The sequence below is a fragment of the Dama dama genome, chromosome 27 (genome assembly GCF_033118175.1).
Source record: "Dama dama isolate Ldn47 chromosome 27, ASM3311817v1, whole genome shotgun sequence".
Taxonomy (NCBI): domain Eukaryota; kingdom Metazoa; phylum Chordata; class Mammalia; order Artiodactyla; family Cervidae; genus Dama; species Dama dama.
Window position 1 is genome coordinate 52,651,992 of NC_083707.1, and position 27,730 is coordinate 52,679,721.

A 27,730-nucleotide genomic window follows, 5' to 3' on the forward strand; every position below is an offset into this window, starting at 1 on the left:
CCCCAGTATTCTTGCCTGGACAATCCCGTGGACAAAGGAAGCCGGCAGGCTGTAGGCCATGGGGTCACAAAAAGTTGGACACAACTCTGAGCAGGCACACAGTTATGAGAGTGAGGACTCCCTCACCTTTGTCATATAAATTAAGGGAGTGCCTGTCTCATCAACTTTGCAATATTCTGTTGACTAGGAGTCCAGCTGTGTTCAGAGGACATGCAGTTAGTTACTTGAGGTCATGTAGATCACCTTAGGGTACCATCCACCATAGTCATTTTGCAGAGGGCTCCTGAAATTAATAATTCTTTAGTAATATATTTAAATAAATAATGTATCTTTGTTTATAAATATATATTTCAGAACAATTTAAGCAGAGTATGATTTAATTTTAAATAGGATTATTAGTACCTTTAAAACTTGATTTAATTTAAATGGGTTTGATTTGTCTACAAAATCCCATAGATACTATACAGAATCAGACACATCCTTACAGGCTGCATCAGGCCCCGAAGGAGTTAACATGTCTCTCAAACATTGTCATTTTCCTTCTTCCTCATCCATAAAATAAGACCTGTAATTTGCAAAACGAATCTGCATTCTTGAGCAGTGACTGAATGAAAAAAACTGAGTATTTTAATAATTAGCCATTCAATTATCTTATGGTTGCCTACTGTTTGTAAAATCAAAAACATAATATAAAATAACATAGATCATAATATTAGTTACAGATGTCAGCTTCCTCCTTTTTTTTCTGAAGAAAAGGTGTTAATGAATTACTCTAGACTGATTTCTGACATAATTGCCAGGACTGTACAATATATCATTCTACATTTCTGCCAGCAAATTAGCATCTGTGATTCATACAGTGGGAACTTACTTCATTCTATCATGTACTAAATAAACGTTGCTTAGGTTTTCAAAATAACAGGTGGCTCTATACCTTATAGACTGAAAAGAATTTACAGTTCTGTCACTGAATTAGTGAATAATTCAAAGATGACACTAACGATGTGCCTGTGGGTTCACAGCAAAATAAGGCTGCAACTCTGACAAGCTACTAAATACTGCAAGTGCATCAATAATTTCCACCTAAGAAATATGACTTTTAATAATTTTAACTCCTTTTTTCTACCTAATATATATTTTTTTCCTGACAAGTACACAACACTCAGCACTTAATATTCATTTTCAAATACCAGGAAGGCAGCTACAGATGGCGTCAGTGTTTGTAGTATTCTCTGCACTTGTACATACTGTATCGTATCAATTGTAGCCACGAGCTGGGGTTTGCAGGCATTCTCTGCCACTTTATCCGTGCCCTTGGGTGTATTCCTGAACCTCACATGATGCAAAATTACAGGAGAACCCCCTTACAATGCTCACTGATTTGCATAGTACCTGACACATAGTTATCATTCAGAAAACAGTGATGAGAGGCTTCTGTGGTGGCACACTGGTTAAGACTTTGCCTTTCAGTACAGGGGTTATGGGTTCGATCCCTAGTTAGGGATCTATGATTCCACGTAGCTAGTGGCCAAAAAGAAAAAAATATATATATATATATATATATATATATATAAACAGCAGAAGCAGTATTGTAACAAATTCAATAAAGACTAAAACAATGTAAAAAAGTGATGATACAATTTCTTATCACAATAAACCTTGTTGGCCATTGTTTATATCCTTTTCCAGCCTACATTCTCCCCCTGGGGCTGCAACTTGAGAGGCAAAAGCAGGAGTGTGAGGGAATTCCCTGGCGGTCTGATGGTTAGGACTCTGTGCTTTCACTGCCGAGGACCCAGGTTCAGTCCCTGGTCAGGGAACTAAGATTCCACAAGCCATGTAGTGTGCCAAATAAAAAAAAAAGAGAAAGAGAGAGAACAAAAAAGCAGTGGTGTGTTATTTCTAACTCTGCACCTTTCTTCAGGGATCAGGAAGTTATTTGGACTCATCCTTCCTGAATGGAAGAGGCGATGAGAGTTTATTTTTATTATACTTGTCTTCAAAGTGAAGAAATGGAAGCAGAAGATTAGTGTTTGGCCAATGGAGTGCACTGGTGAAACGGGCATTAGTAGGCACCGTCTGGTGATCTAATTCCTGGTTATCTTTTCCTCTTGGGCATCTCCTTTATTTAACAGAAGCTCATAGGTGCTTCCCATGAGTCAGGCGTTATTGTGTGTGCTTTGCCAGTTTTCACTTGCTTGACTTTCAAGGCGAGGTTAGGGACTGTTGTTACCACGCACTGTGTGTGTAGGTGAGGAAACAGACGGACAGATGAGGTTAACTGTGTGATGACGCATGTCTGTGACGTCACAGGACTGATTGGGGTCTGGAATCTGTATTTATTTATTTTTGCTTGGAAAAATATTTGCTGATGAAAAATATGAAGTTGATTATATATTTTTCTTTGATTGCATCCAAATAACAAATTATGTTTAAGCAGGAAGAGCAGAGTTCACACACACACCCCAAGAGGCCCTAGTAAAATAGTCAGTATAACATAGATGGATCATCCCAGAGCAATACTTATGTAGCCCTTATAGACTTAGATACGTATATTAAAGAAAATGACTTTTAAGAGTCACGCTATCACTTCTTTGGGAGTTTTATGGAGGCTCTCCAGGAACACTTACAACCTAAAAAAAAAAAAAAGAATCTCTTGCTCAGCTGGAACAAAGTTGTAATTGGAAGCTGTGTCTTTAAGACCACTGAAGAATTATTAGAGATATCCTCATGGTCAAGTGAAGTGCCAGACCTGGTAATTCACACTTCAACCCCCTTGCTCCTCAACAGTGGATGTCGATTCAGATTACACAGATAAATACAGGAGCCCTTTCTGGAATCTGAATTTAACCAGTGTCCTGTGCTGCCTTTCATTTTCAGACTGATTTGTTGATTTTGTTTGTTTGTTTCTCCCTAGGGATCAAAAACATATCAAATAGTGCCTAATCTCCCTGCTCCGAGGTCATTAGAGCTTCTGCTCTGTTTAACATTGAATCAGTTAACAAGAAGGGCAGGAGAATATGTGCTCCAAGAGAGAAAGTAGTTATCTTGTCTAGTAGTTTTCCGTCCCCTAGAACAGAGCCTGATACTTGGCAGGTGATCAGCAAAAATGTTTTAAGTGAATCAAAGATCAGATGGATAGATGAATGAATGGATACATGTATGAATGTGGTATGTACCTTTTTTCTCAAGGGAGCTTTTAGTCTCCGGAGACAAACTGTAATTCAGATGGATAAAAGGTTTTATGTCTTTTTATTCCTTTCAGATTGTGTAAGGAAATTTTCCACATATAAAACTATTTCAGTCTGGGTGAAACAGATTTGCTCAGTTTTAAAATATATATTAGAAAAACATATGCTAAAATCCAAATTAAACAAGCTTTTATCTGCATGGCTCAGTCTCAACCCAGATTCATTTAGCAGAGGTGAAAATGAATTCTTTCACAGAAATTATCTTGCCAGATTTCAGCATGACATTTCCGTATGGGTGGCATTTTTATGAGAGGAAGCTGAGAAGGAGAATTCAGAATGGGGTGGGGGAGACTGTTGAAGGTGTCCTTATCTTAAGAATGTCCCCCAAAATAGCAGAATGTAAAGAGATCAATAGCAGGCTGAGTTAATAGTAAGGATTTAGAAGACGAGTTTTTATTTTCTTATCATCATAAAAAACAATAGCATGTTTGTATTTTTTGCTCAAAAAAAAAAAAAAGAGGAGACAGAGTGTATATACTCAACAAGGGAAACTAATCGAGAGAGCAGAATGAATTTTTGTATAAAGACTAATGTATGCTAAGGGGAGAGGAGGAAGGAAATGTCACTGTGTGGTGATGGAGGCGGTTGGATTATTAAGATTGAAAAGGCGAGGTCTGAGGATGGAATTTCACTGAAGTGTATAAAACCAAGAAGGATATGAAGTGTGGCCATTGATTTATTGAACAAATCCCAGTATCCTACACCCCAAGGATCTACTCAAAATTTAGAAGTGGTTGTTTTAGCAGGAGCTATAAATATGTTACATAGCAGATAATAAATTCAGAGTGTAAATGGCACGGAAGCTCCCTAATATGTCATTATGATAACTTATGAGATCTTTAATACATATCTGTAAATTTTACCATTGATATCATGAGGGTTAGTCAAATGCTCATATAGCATGGTCCCTGGTGAACCATCCACCAGAGAGAAACCTGCCACACTTGTTACCTAGTTACATATAGCTTCCTTTTGATGGGGTTATTACAGAGACAAATGGCAATAAAAGTGCCTAGTGACTTACATTTCCTATTTTTAATGGGCTAAAAATTGTGAAATGACCTGAATACAAGCAAATTAGGAAGTAAGAGAAAAAGAGTATGTAAGCATAAGTATCCTCCAAAACAACAGCAATAAAACTAAACCATGTTTCTAATCCAAAATACATCAAGCAGGACATAGACAAAAGCAAGCGTGTGAAGTGAAATTCAAAATTATTTCTCATCAGCGATAGTCCGAGATGGGGAAAAGCCTTAGGGGAGAAAGAAGCTGAAGTTTCTGACCAAAGTAGGCTTTACCCATTTGCTGGAATCAAATTGCTATCTCTAGAGGGCACATTATTTTATGTGGAAGTTCATCCTGGGTTTAGTGATCCAGGACATTCTTCCCTGGACCAGCATGGCCTGTGATATGTGAGTTTTTAGAAACATATCTTTAACCGCCTGGATTTAATGGATTCCTCTGGTTATTTAGTCCTTTTATCTGAATCATTGGTATGCATATGTTCTCCTCAGTAAATTTTACTGGGTGTTGTCCTGACTTCCATCAGCCAATCCTTATACTCATCACTTTATCCCCTCCCCATAGTTAATACATTTATAAAAAGTAAGTCTTCCTATCTATAATTTTTTTTTGAAATTTTTATTGGAGGATGATTGCTTTATAATATTGTGCTGGTTTCTGCCATACATCAGTATAAATCAGCCCCAGATATACATATGGCCCCTCCGTCTTGAGCCTCCCTTCTACCTCCCACCCTGCCCCACCCCCCTGGGTGGTCACAGAGGTCGGCGTTGAGTTCCCTGAGTCAAGCAGGAAATCTGTCCTACATTTGGCCGTGTATATGTTTCCATGCTACTCTCTCCATTTGTCCCACCCTCTTCTTCCCACACTTTGTCCATACGTCCGTTCTCATGTCTGCGTCTCCACTGCTGTCTTGCAAATAGGTTCATCAGTACCATCTTTCTAGATTCTGTACACCTGCAGTAATATACAATATTTGTCTTTATCTTTCTAACTTACTTCGCTCTGTACAATAGGCTCTAGATTCATCCACCTCATTAGGACTGACTCAAATGGGTTCTTTTTTTTATAGCTGAGTAGTATTCCATTGTATATATGTCCCACAATGTCTGCATCCATTCATCTGTTGATGGATATCTAGGTTGCTTCCATGTCCTAGCTATTATAAAAAGTGCTGCCGCAAACACTGGGGTACATACATCTCTTTCAGTTATGGTTTTCTTAGGGTATAAGCCTGGTAGTGGAATTGTTGGGTCATATGGTAGTTCTAGTCCTAGTTTTTTAAGGAATCTCCATTCTATAGTGCTTCTATCAATGTACATTCCCGCCAACAGTACAAGAATGTTCCCTTTTCTCCACATCCCCTCTAGCATTTATTGTTTGTAGATTTTTTAACGCCCATCCACATTTTTTAATTTTACTGCTAATTACTTTAGGGCTAATTACTTCTCATTTTCTTACCATCCTCGATGGCATTCCCACTCTTTCCTGAGGAAGCACACAAAACACAGAGTTACCCAGGGTCTGGTCACAGGCCATACAACCCACAGTGATACACACGTCCATCTCCTTACCACACAGGACAAGCGACCTTCGTGATGCTCCAGGTCCATGCTACCTGGGAATTCATCATGCCAGCCTTTCCATTCAGTCACTGGTAGTTTTACTACTAACAGCTATGAATGGCTTCACAGTTTGAAAAAGAGAATGAAACAAGGATCTAGTTTGGCATTCGAGGTGTTACTCCCTCTGATGAAATACAGAGTGGACACACAGCAAGACCGGTGCCAGGTGAAACAGGCGCATCGGCGTGAGTCATGTGTGCTCCGGCTGGGGTGACGGCTTCTGGATTGATGGTTGCCGACTGGGTGCTTTGTCACTCAGCCCTGTGTTTGGGAGTCTGGGTGGTGCACATCCATTTTACCCTCCTCGATTCATCTTTCTACACGAGCTGATAAATGCTCACTCTGACCACACTAAAGAGTCCTGAAACCTAACATTGCCCTTGTTCATTTTTTTTTTCTTTTTTTAATTCTTCACTCAGAATGAAATGGTGTACTCCTAAAAGATAAGCATTTTTTTTTTTAAATCATGTGTTTCAGCTTTTTAAAGAAACACCAGAAATAAGAGCATTAGGGCTGACCCAGCAACTGTAATTAGAGCAACGGCTCTTCCTTCCCTTTCTAAATAAACTATTTCTATATACTGTGATTTTTTTTTTTTTTTGGATTTATAGAAAGTTATAAAGATATGGCAGAGTTCCTGTATACCTTCACCCAGTTTCTCCCACCATTGACATCTCCCATTACCATGGTATATTTCTCAAAACTAAGAAACTGACATTTGTACATTACTATGAAATAGACTCTAGAGCTTATGTGGATTTTGCCAGTTTTTCCATTAATACTATTTTTCTGTCTCAAGATCCAGTCCAGCATACTGCTCTCATTTAAATGTCATGTCTCCCCACTCTATAATGGTTTCTGTCTTTATTTTGTTTTTCTTGACCTAAGGATCTTGAATGATACTGGCCAGCTATCCGGTAGACTCTCTCACGATCTGGGTTTGTCTGAAGCTTTCCCCACGATTTAGACTGAGATTATGGGTTTTGAGAAGAAATATCATAGAGGCATAATGCCCTTCCTATCACATAACATCAGGGCTATGTGATCGCTACCCTTCATCACTGGGTATGATAATTTAAGTAGCAAACTAACTTTGCCAGGGTTTTACCATGAAGTTTGAGCTTTTCCCTTTGCATATACTCTTTTCTTTGGAAGCAAGTTACTAAATCTAGCTCATTTTTGCCTCTCTGCCTCTGTTTTTAATATTTACAGTCACCTCTATGACTCAGATCTAGCAGAATTACATTGCATTCTCTGTTAATTCTCTAACACATAGAGAATTATTGTATAAGGCAGTATAGCCTCATGCTTTTATCTGGGTAGGGGTACGTCCTCTTCTGAGAGCACAGAATGATTGCTCAGAGAGCCTTCACCAGGAAAACTTTTACAGTTCCCAAATTTCTGATCCCTTAACTTTACCCAAGAGACTTAAACCCCAGAAGAGACAGTTGACATATTTGAGTTATGACATAGGAGGGTGGTAGAGAGGACCAAAGATGTTTCCTCTGCTTCATCTTGTTTTGGGGTTGTTTATTTTATTTTCTAGTCATCCTTCAGTGGATTTATTTAAAATGTAACATTGTGATCTCTGTTCAGACACCTCTCGAGTAAGGAGGAAACGTTCACAACCATACCTTCATGCTTACTAAGAAATAGCTACAGAATCCCAAATTATGTTTGTAATATAGAAATGTTTCAGTAAGTGTGGCATGGAGCTCTGAACTCTGTGACTTTGTTTCCCTCTGTCAAAATATTTACTTGTGAACAGAGTATATCATTTACTCTTAGCTTTACATAACCAAAGGTGTGAGAATGATGGTTTCTTTCTCACTGAAGCTTAATGAATTTTTGTATTCCTGAAGGTGAAGGTCACAGACTTTGTATTTTTATGTTAACATCCATTATATTGAAATAGTTATTTTTGGTGAAATTAATTGTTGCTAGGAGTAAAATAGATAATTAATAAGGACTTACTGTGTAGCACAGGGAAATATATTTAATATTTCCCTTGTGATAACCTATTAATATAATAAAAAAGGAATATATATGTGTGTGTGTATATATATGTATATATATATATGGAAAGAGGGAGAGAGAGAACCGAATCACTTCACTGTATTCCTGGAAGTAAACAACATTGTAAATCAACTGTACTTCAATAAAAATGTAAAAACTAAAAACAGTAATTGCTCTGAGGAGGAGATAAGAATAGAAAATTTCAAATATATTGAAATAAAAGTTATATACTAACATTACTGCCCCATGCTCTCAGAATTTGTTTCTTGGTTAGTTTAATTGATTTGTGACAGCTATTTGCATACCAGACAAGCCAATCCTTTGTAATATTATTAAAAATATTGTCCCAATTTGTCATTCGTATTTCAGTCTCACTTACTATGCTTTTCCATACAAAAGTTTTAGTTCCAGTACAGTCATATTTATCAAGATTTTTCTTTGATTTCTGTTCTTGTCATATCCTTAGAAATGCCTCCTCCTTCAATAGCCGAGTATATGAGTGTATTCCCCTCTATTTTTCTTGAGCAGCTTTCAGGATTTTTTTCACATTTATTTCTGCACACTCTATTCTGACCTGTTGTTCTTTATGTACCCTCTTTGCAATACTGCACAGAAAGTTAAGCATCTTATCCAGGATCACACAGAGACCATGTCACAGAGCCCTGTTTGACTCTGGTGAACCCTTGCAGTCTCATTGTCGGAGCTGTCTCTCAAGGTGGAGATTTATGAATCTTTCTAGTGTAAATTTCCATCCTAAGATCATTAAGCCGTCCTGTACAAGGGCAGTATATACCTTTGCTCAACATAGACACTGCTGATGTTTATTAAGATGGTAAAATAGTCACAACAGGGGCTAGTGCCACCTGTCCTCCTCTTTAGTTTTAGACTCTGTCTTTAACAGAATTCAAAGTATTTTATGAGCATCATCTGCTGTGTTCTGTGTCTTCGTGGTCATATTAAAGAAGAAGCATGTTCAGGCTACATTTTGACACTGGGGGAAAAATTCAGAGTCAAGAAGTGTAATAGTAAGGTCAAGTGATCAATAGTGACCTTGACACAGAATTCCACTGTTTTGAACCTCCTGTCTTCAACAGTGACCCTAATTGGGCTACCCTTGTGGCTCAGCCGGTAGAGAATCCGCCTGCGATGCGGGAGACCTGGGTTGGGAAGATCCCTTAGAGGAGGGAAAGGCTACCCACTCCAGTATTCTGGCCTGGAGAATTCCAGGGACTGTATAGTCCATGGGGTTGCAATGAGTTGGGCACGACTGAGTGACCTTCACTTTCACTTTCTAATTCTGAACTTCTTCTGTATCATGTTTTCTCTTCTATTAATTTTAAAGTCTCCCTTTTTTTTACTGAGATTTGGCTATATTGGGTCTCCATTGCTGCATGTGGGCTTTCTCTAGTTGCAGGGAGTGAGGGCTACCCTCTGGTTACTGTGCTGGGAATTCTTATTGCAGCGGCATCTCTTGTTGCAGAGCTCTAGGGCACACAGGCTTCAGTAGTTGTGGCTCATGGGCTTCAGTAGTTGTGGCACATAGGCTTAGGGGCCCCAGGACATGTGGAATCTCCCCAAACGAAGGATGGAAGCCATCCCCTACATTGGCAGGTGAATTCTTCACCCCTGGACCATCAGGGAAGGCTGTCATTGGGTTCCAAATTCAGTTTCAAATTTGGATGAGTCACTTTCGAAGGAAAAAGGGGGGGAAAGAGAGAAATTTCTTAAGAAGTGGAAAAAAGAAGAGAGAGAAAAGACAGAGATAGAAGTCATTGTTGCTTCCTAGGATGATAAAACCTTAATAACAGCAACTTTAGGGATTAACCCATTTGCACTCTTGCTCAGCTACTAACTGATGGAGAATATAGGCTGTTTCCTAATTGCAATCCTAAGATTCTTTTTACTTTACTTCAGAAAAAAAAAAAAAATGTCATCCATCCTTCCTCTTACTTGATGCTGGTGAACATGGAACACAGGTCAAGCACATATTGAGTTGGCCAGAGAGTTTGTTCAGGTTTTTCTGTAAGATGGTGTGAAAAACTTGACCGGACATTTTGGCCAACCCAGTATTTTGCTGTATCTTGTGTAGTAGCCAGGAGTCAAACTTAAAATAGATACTTTTATTATGGTGAATGAATACCTGTATCTTATTTTTCAGAATTTTGCATGCCTTTCGTTATTTTTGAATTATTGGATAAACTTACCAACCATAATTCTAATTGATATGGGTCTTTAGGTAAAGTAACACATTGAATGATTGAAAAAAAATACTAACAAGACTTTTTAAAAGATCTACCTTTTCTGTAAGAACTAATATTGTTCTATTTAGAGTGACCAAGGAGAATACTGATATTTGATGCATATCCACAATTTATGATTATGTAATGAGTCTTTACTACTTAATAAGTAATCTCTAGTAGTTATTTCTTTTGTTTTTTTTACTTAATGGATTTGGAGAATGAATGCTAGGTTCAGGCCAATAAGCTTCTTTTTTGGTTTACAGCGTTACTATCATTTTCCTCACTTCAGTACACTTTGAAAAGAAAAAGAATGAGCATGCATGAGTAATCACTTCACTGTGGTTGCAATTTCTCCACACCCACCATCTTCCTTCCCAGAGAAGGGACTAGAATAGAAGTATATAGGCTTAGAAGGACACATTCAAATAAAGACCTATGGTATAGACCAGGAAACTCTATTCAGAGCTCCATAGTGAACTATATGGGAAAAGAATCTAAAAAAGACTGGAAATATATGTAAATATATATGTATTTGTTGTTGTTTAGTCACTCAGTCATGTCCAGCTTGTGACCCCATAGCTTGTAGCCCACCAGGCACCTCTGTCCATGGGATTCTCCAGGCAAGAGTACTGGAGTGGGTTGCCATTTCCTTCTCCATGTGTGTGCGTGTGTGTGTGTGTGTGTGTAACTGATTCATTTTGCTGTATACCTGAAACTAACACAACATTGTAAATCAACTATGCTCCAATAAATTAAAAAAAAAAAAAAAAGGGAGAGAGATCTAAGGAAGCATCATCAATGTCCATGCTTTGCTCCCTGTTGTTCTGTGGTGGCTTCATAGCAGTGAGATAAGGCTCTACTTGTATAAACTTGATTGAAATAAGTACTAATTTATCTTTGCTTCATGCCCTCCTTTATTCTTTTTTGGTTTTATTTCCCTTTGTTCTGGTAGCTATAAAATTCCAAGGTGAGTAGATAGAGGTTAGAGCCAAGTATGAGGCACAAGGATGCTCAGTAAACCTCCACATCCTGCCAGTTCCCCGGCCTTCAGTGCCCCCACACCCACTCTCATCCTGTCCATAGGAGACATACCATCAGGTCAACCTTTCTGTCTAAAACTCTGATTCTCAGACAATTCTATCTAAAGATAGAGAAATTTAAAAACCATTATTTATTGAATACAAAGTATATACTTGGGACTGTGCTGCCCTTAAAATCCATCTCTCATCATCACTTAACCCTGCATATTAAATGTTTTGGATCAGTTTTTAAATGTGGACAATAAACTTTAGAGAAGATAAATAATTTCCCAGTTCACATAAATTTTAAAAAAAAAGAAAAAAACCCAGAAAAATACAAGTCACATAGTCACAAAGTTTCAGAGCAGAGATCTGACATCTTATCTATTTAATCATGGTTTTCTAGTCACAACCATTTGTTTACATAAATGATGGATTAACCACCTCCAAAAACTGCCTGTGGCCCTTCCTGCATTTTGGATAAACTCTTTAAAAGATATTTTCCTAATTAAACAAAGGGGGGAAAAAAAAAGCATTAAAAGCATACAATGCATGTGTTTACATATATACAGTGTACAGCTTTGACTAAAAATATTCATTCATAAAGGTGCTAGTTGACCAGTTCACCAGACACTATTTTTTCTTCTCATTTTGTCTTTTGAAAAGATTTTAAGCTCTGAGAGATGTAGTTACCTCTGCTGAGATGATAACACTTTCCAGAATTTGTTTTTCTTCTTATCTCTTTGTGTGGCCATAGATAATTCTTCTTAGCATACTACTTTGGTCTGGCAATTCTCTTTGATGTACAGTCCTGGGATAAGCATCACATTTCTTATGATAGATCCCCAGATCAGGACAAACCAGCTTTCTTGGCTTCTTTTCTGCTTCTTAATGAAAGTGTTACCGCTCTTGGAAATATTCCCAGATAAACATACCTTTTACGATTGTTTGGCACATCATTGGATTTCAGAAAGATTTTTCCCTACTCCATTTGATGCAAAATGCAGTATTCTCACCCCTAACCTACATTCCCTGGACACCTTCCTCTGAGTTCAGTTTTTCACTCTACTTTGTAATTTATTTGTTGTTGTTGTTGACTTGATAAGTTGTGTCTGGCTCTTTTGCGACCCAGTGGACTGTAGCCTGCCAGTCTCCTTCTGTCCATGAGATTTCCCAGGCAAGAATACTAGAGTGGGTTGCTATTTCCTTCTCGAGGGAATCTTCCCAAACCAGGGATCGAGTCTGCGTCTCCTGCATTGATAGGTGGGTTCTTTACCATGAGCCACCAGGGAAGCCCTGATAATTTATTAGCAGAGCAGTAATGAATAACATAACCAGTTTGCGGTGATAGCTCAGTCCCCGTCCTGTACGTAATCTCAAAGACTCATTTTTCACGGTGGTATAAATGAAGTAATTTCATCAAGTCTCAGTTCAGTTCAGTCGCTCAGTTGTGTTCCACTCTGAGACCCCATGGATTGCAGCATGCCAGGCCTCCCTGTCCATCACCAATTCCCAGAGTTTATTCAAATGCTAAACATTGTAATTTCACAAATTTGCAAAGCCTTTCATTTAACTAACACTGCAGGAATGCATTGGATGCCTAGGATATGACTGACTACACTATAGTTTAGATTTGGAGATTAAACTGTGGTGAATGGTTTAGACTTGGTTCCTACTCTTCCCAAGCATCTTCTTTAGGATAGGATGCCAAAGCATGACTGGACCACAGCAGTGCAGTGTAGGAAGTGTCCTGAGGGGCTGCTTATTCTTGTCTTGAAAGCTCAGCAGAGGCACCTAAGCCAGGATGGGGGTCAGTGGGGTGACTCCTAGGCTGAGCTCTGAAGAAGCCCAGGTCAGAGCCGCAAAGCAGTTGGGAGGAGGAAGGCCATCCACCTCAAGTTCAGCACTCAGAGGTAGCAGAGGTGAAAGCCCCAGGTTTTCATGGGATCCAGAAAATTCAGCTTGGAGAGCTGCGAGGTAGCAGGGAGCCAGGCCTCCAACCCTGAGGCCTTTGGACACACCTCAAGGCTAGCTCCTCCACCCCAGAGCCCTTCAGCTTTATCAGGCTTACTGCTGTCCAAGGCAACTGTAAAAGTAAACTGGGATGGAAGGCACCATGCTAGAAGTGGGAGGCAAAAGAGGGGCAGGGAGATTCCCAGGCCCGCCTTCCTCTCTGGAATCCGGAAATAGATTGAAACAGGTCTTCTTCACCTCTCGCCTTGCACATCCTCTTCCCTCTGTGAAGATCAAGTCAGTTTATGACAGAATGCATCCATTGATTTGTCAAAGAAAATTCCAACATGTATCATTCAATTCTATAGCACTAATACTATGGACAGTTTATAGCTTGATCCATTAAACAGGTTTCTGGGAAAAGACTAGAAATGGTTTAGTAGAAAAGTGTGGTCTGATTTCTAAACAATCGCCCTGCCAGAAAATTTAGAATGGAACTTGTTCATTGTCTTACATTTTATATAACTTTATAATTGTCTTACATTTTATATACCTTATGTCTTCAAATTAGTTCCCTCTTCTTTTAGGACAAAATTCATGGTTTAAAAATAATTCTTCCCTCCAAGCATAACAATAGGAAATTATAGACATTTAATAAATGTTGGTGACTTATGTTTGATACTAACCCAATATAAGTTATTTTATGTAAAGACTTAGATTCAATGAAATATTGTAGTTAATTAATTGCTCTCAAGTATTAGCTTAAGTGAAAATGATTTAAGATCACTTTTTAAATTCACATTGCATAGATTTACTAAAATTATTAATACACTAGCTCAAAAGCCATGATTCTTTGAATTTTGAAAATGTGAACTTTAGAAGAAAATGTTAGTCTTTGTCATTTTCAACTCTATATATACAAGCTTTCTTTGGTAAGCTTGTGAAATTACTTTGTGAGCTATAAAAACTGAAAACCAAAGTTTAAATGTTACCTACTTCTCCATTTAGACAACTAAATAGATGTTTGCCCTTAGCACAGTCAGATGATCCTATCATTTTACTAATGGTCTCTATTTATATTTTATTTTAAAAAATATCCCCAAGTTAATAAAGAAACACGGCAAATAATGTATCTGGTTGAGCTACATTTATGATGTTTTAGTTTATGGCATGGGGAGTAACAGGGAAGTGAGCCTATTAGTTGTTTGTTTAATGCAAATTAAATATTTTTATGTTTTCATGAATATATCTTATCATCTTTCATATCTTTCACAGAGTTTGCAGGTTGAGCACTGAGAATAAGTTTGGAGAAAAATTAATGTCCATAAACACTGTATATTAAAAATCTGATGGAAAAAATGTCTTTGGTATCTAGAAGGGAATATAGCCTTACAGAAAATTTAACCCAATGTTGTAATCATTATCAATGCTATTGCAATGACCTTACAAAAATGCTATTTAATAATTTAGGTTTTAAAACTGGCTGTTCTTTAGATTTATATTATCCTCTGAAATCATCTCCTTTTTTGGATTTTGCTTTGATAAAAATTTTTTTTAAAAAGATCCTTTAATAAAAGAGAGAAGACTAGGTTATGGTGTGGCAAATTCGCCTCTTCTTCTCCATGACAACAGATAAAGAAGCTGTAACCATGACAACGGTAATGGGCCAGGGAGATTAGGGGCAGACTGGAGATTAGACCTCCAAGACCAAAGAAAAGAAGTCCTGATTGGCTGTTTATTGAGACCTTATGTGAAGACAAGTTACTGTTGAGAGAAAGCATGGAGGATTAGCAAGAGCAAAATGATCGCCCCTGTATAAAGTAAGAGGTCTTTCTTTTGTTAAAGACGTGTCTGTTCCTTTTCATATAACAACTGTTGAAATTGAGGTGAAAAGTCCATGATTAATTTTAGTCTGATCTTGATTTGATAAATCGAGTCTAAACTAGCTGTGTAAGAAGTTACTTTAGAAGCTTGGAGTGGAAAGCATCTCTGTGGACCCCGACAGATCCTCACCCCGCCCAGCAGTTTCCCTCTTGGCAGCCCCTGGAGGGTGGAGAAACCAACTCATTTTTGATGTGGTACTCCTGTAAGCAGAGTGCTCTGGGGGGAAGAAGGATTTGGAAATTTTTCTCCTATTATTTTAAAGCCTATCTTTTTGACTTCTTAAAAATTCTCAAAAGATTTTTCCAAGTCATCATTGTTTACATTTTGTTTTTAAAAAAAGAAAACTTGTAAAAAAAGAAAACAGTCTTGAAAGGATCCCATATTCTTTAAACTGATGAGATGTATAGGTATTACCTTTGAGAAAATGAACTATCTATGATTTCACATGGATGCCTTGATAAAGGGGGTATTCATTATTTTTGAAGTACTAAATTTATAGACATGAGAATGTTTGGTCAAATGGTGTGAATATTTTTTTCACTTTAAAGCCTTTTGCCAAATTGAATTCTAAAGAGCTTGTATTCTTACAGACTTCAGCTGACAGCATAGAGCTTGCCATGCCCTGACTAATACTACATACGAACATTCTTTAAAGTCTTGCTACCCTGACAGATTTTTAAATAGACTTTATTCTGACTTTTAGATTTTATTTAAATGTGCATTTCTTTTATTCTTTGTCAGGTTGAATCTTTTTTTTAATAAAATTATTCAGTATTTGATTTTCAGACGTTCATATTGATGACAGATATTAACTGTATGCCTGTTAGCTATTCTACAAATGCCATGAGCCAGTCGTTACAGAGGAAACACACCTAGAGTAAGTCAAGAAGAAAGGAGGATTTAAGTGAATGAAGTGGACTTGTTTAAGTGGGAACTGCCTGTGCAGTGGCCCTGGGGAATCACAAGCGGTTCAGCCTGGAGACAGCGTGATCAGTATCAGCGTCAAAATGCAGTGAGCATCCAGGCGAGCCCCGTGAGAAGAGTGGTCTCATCTCCTCGGCCCTAGAAGGGCTGCAGAGGATAGGTGCTTGGAGGATACTTGCTGAAGGAATAGAGCTCATGTGGACATGAGCATGTCTCTGCCCAAAGCTGTTATTTTCCTGGCAACAGAACACGTGAGGCTATTGTGCGGGAAGGCTGATGCTCTGGAATCACGCTCAGTGGACAGTGGAGGAAGTGGGTAGGTAAGTCCCCCAATGTGCGTCTCCAGAGGCCTGTGCGGCCGTGGCTCCCAGAGTCCCCAGGGAGCGGGCTCTTCCATCTCCCTCAGTGACAATCCGCCGGGGAGCTCCCTCTTTCCAGCCTTCCCTCCCGGCCCTGTTTCCCTTCCCGACTCCTCACGGGTCTTTCCTGGGATCACCGTCCAAATAAAGTGTGTGCACTTAGGGCCTCTTCTGAGGGCCTCTGTGCAAGCAAAGGCAAACCAAGAGAAATGATGAACAGGGGCAAGGCCGACCGGCAGACTGAGAAGCTTGAGTTTCTCTGAGGTGATGAGTAAGCACAGGGGAGAGAGGTCGGTGAGCCGGTGTGTCTTCATACAAATTGATGCTGGTCGCTGTACAGAGAATGAATTCGAGGGAGATGAGTGGAAGATAAACGGGGGAACGGGAAGATCGTCGTGGCGAGTCTGGTGAGAGAGAATGGCAGTGTGGAGAGAAGTGGAGAGGTGGAGATGAGATAGAATACAGGTGGCAGGTGTCTCCATGAAGGGGAATCCTTGCAGGGGCGAGTGAGGGAAAGTCAGGAAGAGGGGATACATGTCTAGGGTTGTAGGCTATAGATGTGAGAAGAAACGTAGACACAACTAGGTCAAGTGGCCTAGAAGAGAAGCAGGCTGCGTGGGAGTGATAAATTCACTTCAGCGTGATAGTTTGAGCTGTCCACGGTGTGCGGAAGCAAAGGTTTTTGTCAAGAAGCTCAATACCCATATTTTTAAGAGAGATGCTGCCTACCCAAGCATCAGTCTGTCTGTCCCCTCCCCTTATTACTCCATCATAAAAGATTGACGGACTCACCACCAGTCTTCCATTCATGTCAAATACCATGCTGATCAAGAAAGCAAGAAGGAAATTGTATCTGCAGAGAAGTTGGCTAAGAATCTGTGGAGCTAGAAATAACTGAAAGCTTTTTGCAGCTCTTGAAAACCTCTTTCTAACTGTATTGTAAACTGGTTAAGTTTCCAGAACTGTTGGGAAATAAGATAACCCCCTGCTTCCCCAAATGGATTTTCCAGTGAACAGGAGTTTAGTTCACAGCAGGAATGCCCACTCGGCTAGTCCCTGGAGAAAATAAATGCAAGAATGGAGACTAACTTCAATAAAAATTAGAGAAAATGGCCCACCAAAGCCAGTTTGAAGATTAAATGCAGACAAATGGGTACTTGTGCTTTGGAGCCAGAAATCACCTGTCAATATGAAATATATGTTCCATAGACTTGAGGACTTGAACAAATAAGAAGAAAACTGAAATATCCAGCAAATATTAATTATGAATTCACAAATATGTACACACACACAAACACACTCTCATTTAACTGCAAACATCTGTTAAAGATTATAAATGCCCCTAAGGTATTTGAAAAACCAATTTTCCACCTGTGGATGATTCAGTTATTCCTATAAATAAGAGTCATTAAATTTGGATATAAATGTAGTGATACTCAACAAGTATGGTACAATGGTAATTCTTGATGTCCAGTGGAATTTTTAGTCTTTCCTTCTAACAGCATTGCTAGTAGAATTGCTTCTACTTGTTCTATCTTTCAACATTTAGTTTGCTGCTTCTAATTGTGTGTGCTCATCGGAAACAGTGAAACAAGGTCCTTCACATTGTATCTAGAATGGTGTAAATGGGCAGTCAGAGTGGAGTAAGATTTTATAGTAAATGCTTAGTTATCTAAAGCATGTATCAGGACTTGGAAGAAACTCCCTGGTAGGCCAGTGGTTAGGACTCAGCGCTGCTGGTGCTTGGGTTCAAGCCCTGGTTGATGAACTAAAATCCCACAAGCCGCAGGGTGGAGCCAAAACAAAAAATGCCTGTAGTAAGTCTATATTCCCTGTTTCATGCCGAAACCGAACGTTTTTCCTTATGGTCATGAATCCCTTTAGCAGTAGAAACTGGCCATATACAATAGAATCGTGTTATTAGTTTGCCAATATTTTATGAAATCCAAGAAATTCTAATACGTTTTTTATTGAAAAATAGTTGGTTTACAATATTGTGTTAGTTTCAGGTATACAGCAAAGTGATTTGGATATATTTTTTTTTCTGAAATGTATATGTGTGTATTATATATATGTATGTCTTTTTTTCCCTTATAGGTTACTAAAAAAAAAAAAAAACTAAGTATAGTTCCCCATGCTACACAGTAGGTCCTTGTTGGTTATCTATGTTATATATAGTAGTGGGGAGGGATAATTTAGGAGTTTGAGATTAACGTATGCACTCTAATACACCTTCGATTCCACTGTTGCGTCTTTGGTTTCTCTTTCCTTCCTTCCTTTAGAATCGATGGGAATGCACCATTCCGCGTTTGCTAACGGGCCTTCCTTGCCTTCCTGCACATTTCCTGCCCATGCCCCTTCACTTCTGACAGCCTCCTCTCCTTCCTCCACAGCCATCCTGAGCTCCAGTGTCCTCCCTTCAGCTCCCAGAGACGTGGTCCCTGTCCTGGTTTCTAGTCGGTTTGTCCGTCTCAGCTGGCGCCCACCTGCAGAAGCAAGAGGGAACATCCAAACTTTCACGGTCTTCTACTCCAGGGAAGGTGACAACAGGTAGGTGCAACCAAGAAATTCAGCTTAACCCACCAAGTCTTTAAATGTAGACTGTGGGGTGATGGTGGCCAAAGGTCTTGAGCAGGATTTTGCAGACCGTGAGAAATCTCTGCCCTCTGCTTTTCACTCGTTATTCAGTGGAGGTAATTGAGTCGCTTGTATGGTTTTTTAAAGTAGGATCGTGTACAGAAGCAAACTCAGGGTTGTTTTTTTTTTAATTTTTAATTTTCAGTACATTGAATCTACTCATAAAAACATTCTAAAAATATACTTTTCCTTTTAAACAAAATATAGTAAAACATTTTTAAAAAGCCCAAACAAAATTTTGACATTTACAATTCAAAATCAAAGTAGCAGAATATTAAATATTTACAAAACTATCTTTTAAAGATATGTATAAAGTTGCATGCAGTTTGGTTGAGTTGGCATAAAAGAATGGCTCAAAAATTGGAGATTTTCCCTCATCTCTAAAAAGAAAACATGCCCAGTAGAAGCTGTGCAGATTCTTGAGTACACAAGGTTTTCCGTTTCAGTACTGAAGCCTTTTGTTGTGCATCTAAGAACTTTAGGTGTGTGAGGGGCTTCTTATAACATCAGGGTGGAGTGTCTGGTACAAATTCATTTATTTATAGAAACCTTCTTTGAAAAAAGACAAGCATGTAAATGTATGCTATCAGGCTTTTTAAAAGTCTCCTTGATTTTCAAACTGGTAAACAGAGAACAGAATTAGACTATATATTGATAGAACCAAATGTGGGAGAACCAACGTGGTGAGGTTGCAGTCTCAGCTCTGACGCTGACATGAGGCAATCTCCAGAAAACCACATACCTTCTCTGAGTCTCATTTCACTCTTGAATAAAGAAAAACTAATAGTACTTACTGTAAAAGTTTTTGTTATTGCTAAATTAGGTTGCATTTATAAAAGTCACTCAAGAGTAATAGTCTTTAATATTATTGTCTAGGCAAAAGTGTGCTGCATACGTCTGGTTTCAAGATTACAAGCTACTGTTGTTTTTTTGACTTCTTTGTTGTTTTGTTTTGTTTTCTGATTTTTTTTTTCCCTTCCTTAAAGTGTTTCATGATTTTAAGGCTTTGAAGTTTGATTTTTAAGTCTGTAATAGATACGGGTTAAGTTCCAATCTATAAGAAAAAACTGTATATGATATCTCATTTCTTTAAATTTATTACACTTATTTTATAGTCTATATTTGACCATTCTAATATCTGCAGTCTTTGTGGGTCTGATTCAGCAATGTGTTTCTTCTGACTCTTCTTCATGGGAGCTTATTTTTCTTCCCATGTTTGGGCAATTCTTGACTGTTAACTCTAGTTCTTAGAAATTTGTCTGAGGGAATTTTTAAGGCCAAGATTTAAAGCACATTCTCCTGGGAGCATCTGCTTTCCCAAAATGGGTCCATATTAAACCAAGTTTCTGTTAAGATGTATTTGGTCCACGCAGGTCTTAGGTGCTTAGTCCCTCAGTCGTGTCCGACTCTCTGCAGCCCCGTGGACCGTAGCCCGCCAGGCCCCTCTGTCCATGGGTTCTGCAGGCAAGAATACTGGAGTGGGTTGCCATGCCCTCCTCCAGGGAACCTTCCCGACCCAGTTCTCCCACACTGCAGGAGGCTCCTTTACCAACCAAACCACCAAGGAGGCAGGTCTCATACTGATATTTCATTAGTTATCAGAAAATCCATTAAGTATAACATTTGTTTTTCTACCATTTTTAACGTGTCAACTTAAATGAGTAAATGCAGTCTTGTGATAAGCAATTTTAAGAGGTTTTTTTTTTTTTTTTTTCTTCTTTCTGTTCCAACTAAGTTAAAACTGATATTGGGATGTATTCACTGGTTCTCTCATGAGGCTAATTTCATTTTCATTTTCCACTGAAGCTTGCTTTTTTTCAGGATCCTGGCTATATGCAGGGTTCTCTAATAAGACCTTATACCCTACTTTATCTGAAAACTTTCTTTCTTATTCTCTTTTCCTGTTAGTTTCTAAAATTTATAGGTCTAGACTTCTATTGATGGGCAAATACCCTAAGTTAAAGAGTGATCCTGCAAGTCTGCTTTCCCACTATAATTCTCTTGTTTTGCTGCCAGCATATTCATGGGTAATTTTTGTTAAGAGGTTTTGAATAATTTACCCAGTATTTTAGGTGTGCTGTAACAAAAGCATTTTTTCACATACTATCCAGTTAGCCATATTGCTTGAAATGGAGTTTTGTAATATTTATCAAATGCCAATATGATTGGTATCATTGTTATTTATCTTTAATTATTGGCACTTGAACAGGTATATTTGCATTTAAGCATGTTCAATGTTTGGAACTTTTATTTAAGATTAAAGCGTTAAGCCATTCTGTAAATATCTCACTTAGAATGAGTCAGAAAGCTAGGGAGTTTTCTTAACAGAGCTTCCCATTCCATTTTTAAAGCATTTTGTAATTTTCTCTCCTCATTATATTTGTTTTTTTTTTAATATTGCCAATTAAAGATGATTAAAAGATGAGCATGTAAAAGCTGAATTTGCATCAGAGAAACATTATGTTGCCAAATCCCAAGGTTCTGTAGACAAGAACACCTATTTTCAAATATACTCAATGGACCTGCCTGTGCCTCTCACACAGAGAGGGAACAGCATCATTAAATTCTTTAATGGATGAGGATTTTGATAGGGTAACTAGGATCTTTTCAAAATATCTGAGTTCCAATTCCCAAATCTTTTCTTCCACATTAAACCTCTTAAATAACTAGCCCAAAGTGGCCATGCAGGAAATATGACATGTTTTATGCATCTCTGTATGTGCAATGTTTTAGAGAGGCATGAGGGAAGAAGAGAGGGAGAGGGAGAAAAAAGGGAGCTAGAGAAGCAGAAAAACCGAGAATGGACACGTGTCCTGTTGGGACCCAATTGTCCACAAGGCTGAGCTCCCATTCATCCTGGCGATCACTGTTCATTCTGGAGAAGAGACTGGATGGCTGTTACAAGTATTACCTGTGCCTGTTGAAGGTATATGGTGGGGAAGCCCGGATCAAAGTGTCAGGCTTCTGGTCTCTGAAACTTTGAGTGCTTTAAACACATGGTGATCTTTAGGAGCCCTTCAGGATCCGAATGCAACAGTATAGCTGGGGCTGGCGGGAGTGGTCTTTAGTTCAAAAGGCTGCAGTGTGATAATCGGATGGCACATTGAAACGTCTCTCCTGCTGCGTCTCAAAATGCTTTTCTTCTCAGTTCACAGCAGCCGTTAAAGTATATCCTTTTTAAGTTTCTGTTTTCTTTTACGATTTGACCTGCCTCTACCATGCAAGAAAAGAAATACACCAATGCCTATCGCCTATGTTCCCTAGGGTCATTCATTACTGTGAAGAAGCAGGCCTTTGCTTCAGTTTTATCTCTGCAACTATATAACTCTGTGACCTTAGGAGAAGCCTCTTAAGTTCCTTGCATGCAGCTGTGAAGCCTGGAGGTAATAATTCTCACCCACTTGTCTTCATGTGTTCACATGGGTTTCCTGGCGGCATCTTAAATTCAGCCTGCCCAGAACCATACTCACTGTCTCCTCCTTAAGTGTATATTTCCTTCACTTTTCTTGGTTTATGTTTGTCCCTTTCATCCTGTTGACCAAGCAAAAAAACCCAAGTCATGTTTTACTTCCGACTCACCGCTGCTGTTGGTCATCAGGTCCTCTCTTGTCTGTCTTAGCCAGAGCTCAGCCATATCTCCTTTCTTTCTGTTACCTCCACTATCACTTATATGATCTCTGACAATAGTTTCTCACCTTCTAATCCATCCCCCTCACTGTCTCCAGCTATCTTTTTGAAATATAGTTTGGATCACTCACTTCACTGCTTAAACAATGTGAAAGTGTTTTAAATTTAAATATGATCAAATTTCTATATAAAGACATGCACATAACTACTACCAAATTCCCTTGAATGGAAATCTGTCTGCAATCTATACATAGATAGAGTGTAGTCCCTCTAACCTATGATGGTTAAAAATTTACCACGTACATCCAAATGGCTAGATTTGGAAATGGCACTATGATTTTATCAGATGTGAGTTTTGTGAATTTAACTATGTAAAAGCCAGGAATAACACCTCTTTGGTGTGATGGGCGAAGGGAACATGAATTCTACCTATCAGAATTGCTGTCAGAACTAACTGAAAGAATTCAGTGAAAGCATCCCAGGTAGTCACTGTACAAAGGCAGGATGCAGGTCTCAAAACTGTTTGAGCTCTAAGACAGACAATATGGAAAAGGCTGAAAAGAAGGCTCAAAGGTGATGGTTGTATCGCCGTAACAATGGGTTGCCATCTTTTGTATGAACCCATTATTTTCAAAGCTGCTCACTGTTTCCTGCTAATGAAAACATTTCATCCTTTACTCATCTATTGATATCTTCCTTACCTTTCAAGCCCATGGATCAATCCTTCATACCCTCTTGGGCAGTTATTCCTCTGGCCATTCCGTGATTCTTGTCAACAGCACTCTGCAAATTCTCCCTGCTCTCACTTTCAGACATCATACTTTCTCTTATCTTCCTGTTCCTCTCTTCTCACATCTCCAGTACCTTCCCTCTCTCCCCCTATTTAATTGACCTTCCTCCTAGTTTCCTGGAAAATAGTAGTACTCGGAGTAGAAGTTGTATATGCTTCCATTTAAGATTCTGATTACAACCAACCTTGATTCCATGGGCACCCTGCAATTCATTGATTCTATGGTCTTCCATGGCCCCTCCTCCTTCATGTTCCCCTTCACTTGTTAAATAGCTAAAATCCCACAGTCGATTCTTAGAAACACTGACATACACCGATGCTTTGCTTGTGATTCTCATTTAATATTAGTTTCTTGTGTGTGGGGGGGGAACTCAAACTAATTTTCTGCCTAACTTTTCTTGTTCTCTTAGAGCTGAATATACCTGGAAGAAAATATGTGCTGATAGTCTTTAAATTCTTAACTATTCATCTGGGAGTTACATTGCACAGAGCAGTCAGGCTATCTCACACATAACCCTAAGGATATTTAAATCTCCAATACCTTCCCTCTTTCCCCTGCTCTTAATTAACCTTCCTTCTAATTTCCTGGAAAATAGTAGCACTCGGAATAAAAGTTGTATAAGCTGCATATCTGATTTACCTATCTCAGTGGATCTTTAAGTATGTAACCTGTCTTTCCTCAAATTTCTGGGAAAGAATTGACCATGCTCATAATAGGGCCAAATGTTCACTTACGTACTAGATCCCACCCTGTCTTGCAAACAAAAGATCAAAGCTTCAGCTCCGTCTTTCTCCTCAGCATCATTGTTTCGCACCTTGGGCTATCATGCCCATCAGCATACAAGCAGGTGTTTGTATTTCCCATCTCAACAAATCATTGCTCTCAGTCTTATTTCTCCCTTCTCTATCATTTCATTCTCTTCCCTTTTATAGCAACAGACCTCGAGTTGTCTAGGTGAGGTGAAAGTCACTCAGTCATATCCGACTCTTTGCGACCCCATCAACTATACAGTCCATGGAATTCTCCAGGGCAGAATACCGGAGCGGGTAGCCTTTCCCTTCTCCAGGAGATCTTCCCAACCCAGGGATCAAACCCAAGTCTCCCGCATTGCAAGCAGACTCTTTACCAGCTAAGCCACAAGGGAAGCCTTGTCTAACTTCACTTCCAATACCTTATCACATATTCCAGTTATGATTCTATCGCTAGTGTTTCACTGAAACTGATCTCATCAGGGTTTACCAGGTGGCATCTGTGATGCTAAACCCGATAGTCACTTCCTGGTGCTCTCATTACTTGGATAGTTAACAAATGTTGTCACTGTTGATCACTTCCCCTATCATTAAACATATCCTTCCCTTGGGTTCTATAATAGACATTCTCCTGATTCTATTCCAGTCCTTATGGCCACTCATTTTCAGGCTTTTTTTTTTTTTTTTTTAATGTTACTCTTAGTCTCCCTAACCTGTGAATATTAAGTTGCCCTAGAACTCAGACTTTGGAGATATCAATTCATCTAGTTTGTGACTTTATGTCAATATTTTGTCAATATGTTGTTGCCTTCTAAATTTGTATACCTGGTCCTGACGTTTTACCTGCAGTTCAGAATCATATAGCCCAATTCCTTTTTGATTTCTCAACTATGATTTATCATGAACATCTAAAACTTATAAACAAAATATCTATTTTCCTTCGACCTCAACCCCCTTCCAAAACTTTGTCATGCCAGAGGTTCCTCTATCTCAGTAAAATCCACATGTTTCTCATTACTCAAGCCAAAGTCCTTGGAGTAATTGTTAAGACCTCTTTTTTTTCTCAAAGTGAAAGTGAAAGTGAAGTCGCTCAGTCTGTCTGACTCTTTGCGACCCCGTGGACTATAGCCTACCAGGCTCCTTGGTCCATGGGATTTTCCAGGCATGAGTACTGGAGTGGGTTGCCATTTCCTTCTTTAGCGGATCTTCCCAACCCAGGGATCGAACCCAGGTCTCCTGCATTGTAGGCAGGCACTTTACTGTCTGAGCTACCAGGGAAGCCCCTTTTTTTCTCAAACCCTACATCAAATCCATCATCAAGTCTTAGCAGCATTGCCAAAATATATCATGAATCCTTGATAAGATAGGATACCTGATATTTGCTACAAAATAATACTAAAAGACTGGTTTCTGTGATTTATTTTAAGCTGACTGATGGGAATAATGTGGGTCATCATATTATTCTGTCTAATTTTGTATTGCTCAAATTTTTCTATGATTAAAAAAGTTGACTATATAAAACATATACTGAATCCTGCCACTTCTTACTTCTTTTTATTACAATCAGGTCTCATCCATACTATTGCTATAACCTCTCAAGTCTATTCTTACCTTAGCAGCTGGAGTTAACCTAGAGTTCACACAAGTTACTGCTGCTGCTAAGTCACTTCAGTCGTGTCCGACTCTGTGAGACCCCATAGATGGCAGCCCACCAGGCTCCCCCGTCCCTGGGATTCTCCAGGCAAGAATACTGGAGTGGGTTGCCAGTTCCTTCTCCAATGCATGAAAGTGAGAAATGAAAGTGAAGTTGCTCCGTCGTGTCCGACTCTTAGCAAACCCATGGACTGCAGCCTACCTGGTTCCTCCGTCCATGGGATTTTCCAGGCAAGAGTACTGGAGTGGGGTGCCATTGCCTTCTCCGTCACACAAGTTAGCCTGCATCATTTCTCTTCTTCAAAACCCTCCAGTGACTACCTATCTCATTCAGAGAATTATCAGAAATCCTTCTTGATTTGCCCCTTGTCACCTTCCCAACTTCATCATCTGTATTTACTGTTTTCTTATGCATTCACTCCCCTCCAGTCTCCCAGACTTCTCTGCATTTCCTCTGTATACCAAGAATCCTTCCCCCTCCAGACCAGTGTCCTAAATCTTCAATCTCCCTAGAATGCTCCTCCCCTCAAACACTGGACATGGATCATTCTCTCCGTCATTAAGTCTTTGCAGAGATGGTATCCTCTCTTTGAAGTTTTACTTGACTGCTAACCTTCCCAGTGTCCTTATTCATCCTTATTTTTCAACACTGAGTTATTACCTTTTAATTATTGTTTCCTGAATCCCTTTACCCACCACCAGAATATAAGCATTATGTGGGCAAGGATGTTTTTTATCACTTTATTCATTGAGCTATTCTCAGCACCCAGAGCAATGCCTAACTTAGAGTAAAAGCTCACATGATAGTTGTTGAATTGAAGTTCCAATTGAAATGTCAGTCACCATGTGAAACTCTCCAGGGTCCTATAGGTCAGAAGTCATCAACTTCTCCTTTACCTGCCCCTTTCACTTTGGTTGTATGACTATGGTAAGTGTTTGGCACCTTGTATCTGGTTTTATGTTTGTTTGCCTATATGTCTATTTCTCTCCCCAATGATTGAGACAGGATCTTATTTATAATTCTGTATCCAAGTGTCTGGTTTCCTGACTTTTGCAGATGTTTACTGATCAGAACTGATAAGATAAAAGTGGCGGAGAGGCAGATGTGATATGCTTAATAGATTTTTCCTCAACCAATAAAGCAAACTGTGTTACTGAGAAGATGAAAACGCTGACTGCAATTCAACGGAAACTTCTTAAATTGAGAAACAAAAAGTTGATTTTGAAACTTGATTCTGCTATCTTGGTTCATTTTCTCCTTTCTGGCTCTCAACTAGAACAAACATGAGCCATGTGTCTCTGAGCGATTAGCTGGGATGCTTATTTGCCCATACGGGTTTATTTAGCCCCTTAACACAACAGCTTTTTAAAAGGTAGTGGATTTAACATTCGCCTCAGATTTGCGATGGCTTTGTCAGGCAAATTACTCTAGCTCAGATTATCATTAATCTGTCTGACTGGTTAATGGTGTCAATAATGCAAGTGCCACGGTTAACATTTTTTATTCAGCCCCTCAGGAGCTTTCATTGCATAAGTCAGAGGACAACATAAATTCTAGAACCTGAAAGCCAGAATTCACAGAGATATATTTGCTTCACAGACATCCAGCTGTCTCTCCCTACTACCTAAAAATCTTTAGCATGGAGAATGATCTTAGGGATCAGAGTCCAACTTTCTGCTACTTGAACGTTTAGCGGCTGATGCCCAAGGGAGGGGTCAGTTGCATCCCTAAGACCACAGAGTAAGCATCCACACTGAGATACTGAAAGCAAGCATTTATTTACTACTCTCTGGTACCAGGAACCAGGCATCTTCCATAAATCATCGTATTTCATCCTTACAGCAAACCATTATCCAGACGAGGCTTAAAGAGGTGTATACCTCTGCTATACAATGGCAAGTGGTAGAACCAAGATTGAACGCAGGCCTGCCTCTGGAGCAGGTATTCTCAAGCTCTACACCTGCTTGTTCTCAGCAGT

At 39.1% G+C, this 27,730-nt stretch overlaps 1 protein-coding gene across 1 annotated transcript in view; it reads left to right on the forward strand.

The window, feature by feature from the left end:
• Positions 1–27,730, forward strand: part of DCC (DCC netrin 1 receptor) — a 1,105,239-nt gene that overhangs the window by 682,524 nt on the left and 394,985 nt on the right. Inside the window, exon 8 of the mRNA XM_061130661.1 lies at positions 18,688–18,844. Within this exon, the coding sequence (XP_060986644.1) occupies positions 18,688–18,844 (157 nt within the window). The remainder of the gene's footprint in view (positions 1–18,687; positions 18,845–27,730) is intronic.